The sequence below is a fragment of the Plasmodium gaboni genome, chromosome 13 (genome assembly GCF_001602025.1).
Source record: "Plasmodium gaboni strain SY75 chromosome 13, whole genome shotgun sequence".
NCBI lineage: Eukaryota > Apicomplexa > Aconoidasida > Haemosporida > Plasmodiidae > Plasmodium > Plasmodium gaboni.
The window spans coordinates 1,142,107-1,149,034 of record NC_031493.1 but is presented as its reverse complement, the minus strand read 5'-3'; the positions used below and the strand labels follow the sequence as shown (position 1 = coordinate 1,149,034).

General features: G+C 18.6%; 3 protein-coding genes across 3 annotated transcripts; all 3 read right to left on the bottom strand.

Moving 5' to 3' along the window:
• Positions 1-513: 513 nt before the first annotated feature.
• PGSY75_1331400 (CPW-WPC family protein) lies at positions 514-1,968 on the bottom strand (the record flags this gene model as incomplete). The annotated part of the gene is made up of 1 exon (XM_018787373.1): positions 514-1,968. One exon carries the CDS (start codon positions 1,966-1,968, stop codon positions 514-516), a length of 1,455 nt encoding a protein of 484 aa, XP_018640115.1.
• Positions 1,969-2,790: 822 nt separating this feature from the next.
• Positions 2,791-3,619, bottom strand: PGSY75_1331300 (signal peptidase 21 kDa subunit; the record flags this gene model as incomplete). The annotated part of the gene is made up of 2 exons (XM_018787372.1): positions 2,791-3,194; positions 3,469-3,619. 2 exons carry the CDS (start codon positions 3,617-3,619, stop codon positions 2,791-2,793), a joined length of 555 nt encoding a protein of 184 aa, XP_018640114.1.
• Positions 3,620-4,599: 980 nt separating this feature from the next.
• On the bottom strand, positions 4,600-5,954 carry PGSY75_1331200 (hypothetical protein; the record flags this gene model as incomplete). The annotated part of the gene is made up of 2 exons (XM_018787371.1): positions 4,600-5,826; positions 5,946-5,954. The coding sequence occupies 2 exons, from the start codon at positions 5,952-5,954 to the stop codon at positions 4,600-4,602; spliced, it is 1,236 nt and encodes a 411-aa protein (XP_018640113.1).
• Between the last annotated feature and the right edge of the window lie 974 nt (positions 5,955-6,928).

Sequence of the window (6,928 nt, the reverse complement as noted above, 5' to 3'; positions counted from 1 at the left end):
TCTATAAATATTATGGGAACCTTAAAAACAAAAAATTTCAAACTTAAAAAAAAAAATTTATATATATATATATATTGTTAAATAATTTTACACATTATATTTAAATGTACAACATTGGACTCTTATCTATTTTTTTGTAATTTATTTATTTTATTTTTTCTATTTAATCCATATTATAGTTTAAAAAAAAAAAAAAAAAACAGAAAAAAAAATCACCATCAAAATTAAAATTAGATCTTCATTTTTTTTTTTTTGGTAATGTTACACCATTCTTCTTTATAATCATTATGTTATTTCTTTTTTTTTTTTTTTTTTTAAGGAACTTTTTCATTTAAATTTTAAAGTGTGTATATTATTATATTTTTGAAATGTATATAAGTGCACTTTTGTATTTTTAAAGTAAAAAAAAAAATTATAAAATAAAAATTAAAGAATAAACAAACAAAAAAACAAACTTATATATTGATAAAAATATTATACATATATATATATATATATATATTTTCATATGTTCTACTTCATAATGTCAGATAAAGAAGAATTTCTTTCATTCTCCACTATTTGATACTTCCCATTTTTATATATTTGCCCCTCATTTGTAAGAGGCCCATTTAAATTTTTTTTTTTTTCTTTTTTTTCATGCACAACATCATGAGAAATATAAATCTTCTCATTATTTAAACATGGCCAAGGGGTGTTACAAACAGATGCTATTTCCCTTTTTGTAACTTCATCAGAATTTTTTTTTAAAAAAATATTTGTACATTTTTCTTTATTTAATGAATTAAACTTATTTTCATCTGTATAATATAATTGTTTCTCATTTGATAATATACAAACATATTCATCTTTCTTTTGATTTTGTTTATCCTCCTTTTTAATCCATCCTAAAGGACATTCAGGTTGCCAATTTATTTGACAATATGATTTGTTTGTATTTTTTTTATTATTTATACAAGGCCAAGATACAAAACATTCTTTTTCAATATTTTCTTTTTCTTTTCTTGTCATATTTTCAATGGATATTTTTTTTCTTTTACATAAATCAAATGTATTCGGAGCTAAACAATAACCATTTTGAACTTTCCAATTTAATGGACATTCTTGTTCATAATTTTTTTCACAAATATTATTACACTCAAACTTGGTCTTACATTTCTCTTCAAAATCTTTTTTCATAGACAAAGTAAAATATTTAAAATTTTTTATATTTCTACATGGTCCTTTATAATTATTATCAGGTATACAATCATATTCATTTACTTGTTTCCAATTTTTAGGACAATCAGATATATACTCTTCAGATATACATTCTGTATAACAAGGCCAATAAGCTTCGCATGCAATACTCCAATTTTCTTTTTCTGAACTTGTCAGGTGAGTGAAATTTATACTCTCATTATTACACATTCCTTGATACACACTTATATCAGCTTTACAACTATTATCATCTTGTACAATAAATCCTTCAGGACATGGATCATTATAATCTCTTTTTCCACTTTCACATATTTCTTTAGATGAACCTTTACATCCCCAATCTACATTACAACTAGATTCATATGACATCTTCTCATGCTCACTAAAGTCATCAAATGCCTGAACTTGCTCACAAAAACCATTATATTCTGAAGGAGCTATACAAACACTCTTTCCATACTTATCTCTTCTACTCTTCCAATATTTAGGACAAGGCAATGTATAATCCTTTAAACATTCTCCATACTTATCCAATATTTTCTTTTCCTCCTCATGAGCATTCTTTATTATTTTTATTTCACTCTCTTTTATTTCTTCTTCACTTATTCTTGGCGAATGCTTCAACACATTTTTTAAAAGTCCACTTGAACTAGCCAAATTTTCAATTCCACCATTTTTCACCTGAACTGTGCAGGAAATTTTTGCAATATAACAAAAAAAAAAAGTGTACAAGGATATACATCCGATAAAAAGGTTTAATTTTTTCATTTTCAGAAAAAAAAAAAAAAAAGAAAAAAAAAAAGGTGGGGATACGAACACAGCCTATATCATTGATATATACGAATGACAAGTGTACATATCAAAAAATATTAGTTAACATTTAAGAAAAACTATAATAAAAAGGCATCATTTGGTTCTCCAGATAAAATTAAACAAATTAAAAAAACATATATAGTTTTTGGCATATAATATGAAGATACCAAAGAAACAATTTTAATATTCTAACATGAGAATGGTTTTGTTATTAACCTAAAAAAAAAAAAAAAAAAAAAAAAAAAATATAGGTATTCATGCTTTTAACATTTTAATAAGCATTTTTATATAAGATCATAATGTAATTACATAAAAATAAAAAAAAATATATATATTTGAAGGGGCAATGGTATTATGAGATATTATAATATATATATATATATATATATATATATACTTTATATAATTTCACATAAATTATCCTTTCACGCATAATTCAGATTATGACAAAAAATAAATGAAAATATTAAAATATTATAGGAGAAGTTTCTTTTGTGTCTATATTTTTATTTAAACGAAGAATAAAATAAAAAGCATTCACTTTTTAATTATCTACATAATTGTATATATATATATTATAAACTAAAAAAAATTATTCCATAATGATATATGAAAAAGGATTTAGAAAAAAAAAAAAAATAAAAATAAAAAAATAATAATAATAATAATAATAATAAACATAAATATGCACATATATATATATATATATATATTTATTTATTTATTTATTTATTTATTTATTCATTTATTTATTCATTCATTTATCCATTCATTTATTTATTCATATCCAAGTAATATCATTATTAACATTATTGAAACAATCGCCCATTTAACTACTGGATATTCATTTATCCATATGGTTAATATACCAATATATGGTGTGTAACCAACAGAAAGACCTAAGACATGCTCATTTTCTAGCCAGTATTGGTGTGGATCATATAAACCTCTATCATCAATATTATTATTATCACCCTTTGATAATAAGTGAAATTTATTATCTTTTGATGTATGTAAACTTAATATCCTGTGAACAATTGGAATATCTCTTCCATTTATTTGATATACAACTACATCCCCCGCATGTATTTTTGGAGGATTATACAATGCCAAGGTGTCACCTCGATAATACCCTGGCTCCATACTTCCACTTAATACAACAACAACAGGTGATTCACATCCTAAAATTTGTTCAAATTTAAAAATAAATAATATTATATAAATAAATAAATATATATATATATATATAAAGAAATGTAAATTAATGGTGAACACGTAATATTTTGCATGAACTGTTCAGGAAATTTTTAAACAATTTAATGAACGTGCAATAAAAAAAAAAAAAAAAATATATATATACACATATATATAACTGTTCAAAAATAGCTAGCTGTATAATTAAAAAATTATAACATATATGTATATATATATATATATTTTTTTTTTTTTTTAAACCTGTGAATACTACTAAAAGTTTCCATATCATCAATGCGTTAAGTAATAAACATATTACATTTAAAATGTGAGATATTCCATCTCTTTTATTTCTAAATGTCTTTCTAAGATCTAGTACTAATGAATTATATTGTTCTTTTATAAAATCCATGTTGTATTTTTTTGATATAATAAAATCTTACATATATGTATTTTTTTTTGAAATGGGGTATTTTTATATAATTATATTTATAAAAGTGGTATATTTATAACTTTGATAAGTTGATTTATATGTGATACGTGTTGCCACATAAATAAATAAATATATAAATATATATTTATATTTATATTTATTTTATTGTTTTATTCTTTTCTTTCTTTTAGGGTTATAATACAATATATTATTTTAAAATATTACAAAGTTTTATAATTATAATTAAAAAAAAAAAAAGAAAAAAAAGAAAGAAATAATAAATAAATAAATAAATAAATAAATAAATAAACAATTTAGTATAAATATTAACATATGAATCATACATTTATATAACAATATATTTATTTTATATATATTTATTTATTTATTAATATATAAATATTTTTAAAATTAATCATATTTAATTGTAATGTGTAATTCTTAATATTTTCTTAAAAAAATGTACGGTACATATTATATATATATATATATTTTTTTTATAATATTATATGTGTATTTTATTTTATTGTATTATTCCATTCAAAACCTTTTAATTAAAAATAAAAGTTTTATAATTATATGAAATTAAAAATAATAAATAAATTATTTAATTATAAAAAATATTATATTTACATAATAAATATATTGAAACAAAAAATATTTATATTTTGAAAACTTTTATAAAATAACCATGAAAGATATATAAAATTTTTATGTATAATAAATGGAGCTCCATATAATATACAAAGAATCATTAAATGAAATATTATAAAAGTATAATGAAATTAAAAAAGAATAAACTTAAAAATATTTATATTTTTTTATTGAAAAAATGAATGACATAAATCATGGAAATATTCCAATTATTAAAATAAAATAAATAAATAAATATATATATATATATATATATATATATATATTTATTTATTTATATATATGTGTAATTTTTTTTTTTTTTTTTATATTTTATGATCGTTGAGTGAATAGAATACATGACTTTTTTGTAACTTCAAATCTGAAGGATCAACTTTGTCCTCTTTAGTTATTGATTTAATAAAGAATTTATTTTTTAATTTACAATGGATCGGCATAATATTTTCATCAGTACATTCGATTAGATAATTGATTTCTTTGTCTTGTTCTAACATATAGGTTTTTTCATTTATAAAAAAAAAGTATTGACCATTAGTATATTCTACTATAAAAGAGTTTGTTTCTAGAAGTTCAAGATTTTTTAATAAAATATTTTTTTCATCATCAGATTCGTTGCTTGAAGTAGTTATATTATCACTATCACTTAGATATTCTATATCATATTTATCTAAAAAATCTTTAACATGGAATATATCATCATCATTACTATCGTCATCATAATTATCACAATAATTATTATTATTATTATTTTTATTATTATTATTATTTTTGTTGTTGTCATTTAATTTTTGTTTAGCTGACAATATGTGTAATGAATTCTTTTTTTGTTCTTTCGTTTTATTTTCTTCAAAATTATGGGTATTTTTAAATTCTTCAATTTTTTCATATGCATCAATATTATTTATATTTATAATATCTATTTTTTTTTTTTCTTTATTTTTTTTTTGCCATTTGATTTGTTCATATAATTCATTATCAAATGTCCATTGTATGATAGAATTATTTTTTTTGTTTTGCCCTAATGTTATATGATCATCTTGATTAATAAAATATTTATTGAAAGTAATATTTTGTTCCTTCCCATTTATTATATATGTATCATTATTCTTATTTATATCATCTGCATTTGTATTAGTATCATTTATGTTTTTATTATTATTATTTTTTTTTATATCTAAAGATACATCTATAAATTTTGGTAACTTCAATGAATAATATGAAGTATCATTTAGGTGGGTTCTTTTTTTCTTTCTATAATTTACAACTAAGGTAGATGTATTATCATTATTTATATTAATGTCTGATATTTTGATTTCATTTTTTCTCTCACTTTCTTTAATGGAATTTTTAATAGAATTTGTTATAATATTATCATAATGGTCATTATAAATATCATTATAATAATTAATATCTTCTGATCTTTTTCTTTTTTCTTCTTCATCATCATTTTTTCCATTCGTTTTAAATAAAAAATCGTCTTCATAAGAGGACGACAAATCTCCTGGCTGTTCCTCTACTAACTCATCTTCATTCTTTAAAAAAAAAAAAAAAAAATACATACATATATAAATACATAAATATATAAATATATAAATATATATATATATACATATATATTTATTTATTTCAATATATAATATAATATACTCACGTTAAACATATTTCAGTAAGGCTAATAAAATATACATATACATATATAATTATCTATCACCAGTTTGATATTTTTTTCTTTTTATTTTTTTAAAATATCATAACATTATATAAATCGTGGTGATAGAATATTCATGCCACGTTATAAATATATATATATATATATAAATATATTTTATATATATATTTTTTATATATATATATTTTTTATAATTTTATTTAAAATATTTATAAATACAATATATGTTTAATGTTTATATACAAACTTTTATTTAATGTCATGTGGTATTCTTTATAAATTTCAAGTATATACTTTAAATTACACTTGAATTTTTTAATAAAAAAAAATATATATATATAAATATATTTTTATAAATATTGCAAATTAAAAATAATAAAAAAGAAAATATATATATATATATATATAATATGTGGTAGAAAAAAATATAAAGCAAAAACAAAAATTTACATATATATTAAATATATATATATATATATATTATTATATTTAATATAATATATATTTTATTTTATAGCTTTTCTTCATGCACGATGTTTATTCATATATCATATATAAACATTCTTTATACATTTTGTATATGGAGAAACAACAAAAAAAAAAAAAAAAAAAGAAAAATATAAATAAATAATAAATGAATAAATAATAATATAATATTAATTAATGTTCCATATTTTAATGTAACAGTTCAAAAAGAAAAAAAATGAACGTTCAAAAGGAAATATTTATATGAAAATAGAACATTTGAAATGATATAAAAATTGTAAATAATGTATACCACGTTTCTATGTATTCAAAGATAATTTATAAAAAAAAAAAAAAAAAATAATAAAAAATAAATATTATTAATTTTAATAATAATAATAGACGATTATGTAATTTAATGTATTTATATAAATTACATATGCATATAATATTTTTTTTTTTTTTTTTTTTTTATTTATTCAATATGTGAATATATATTT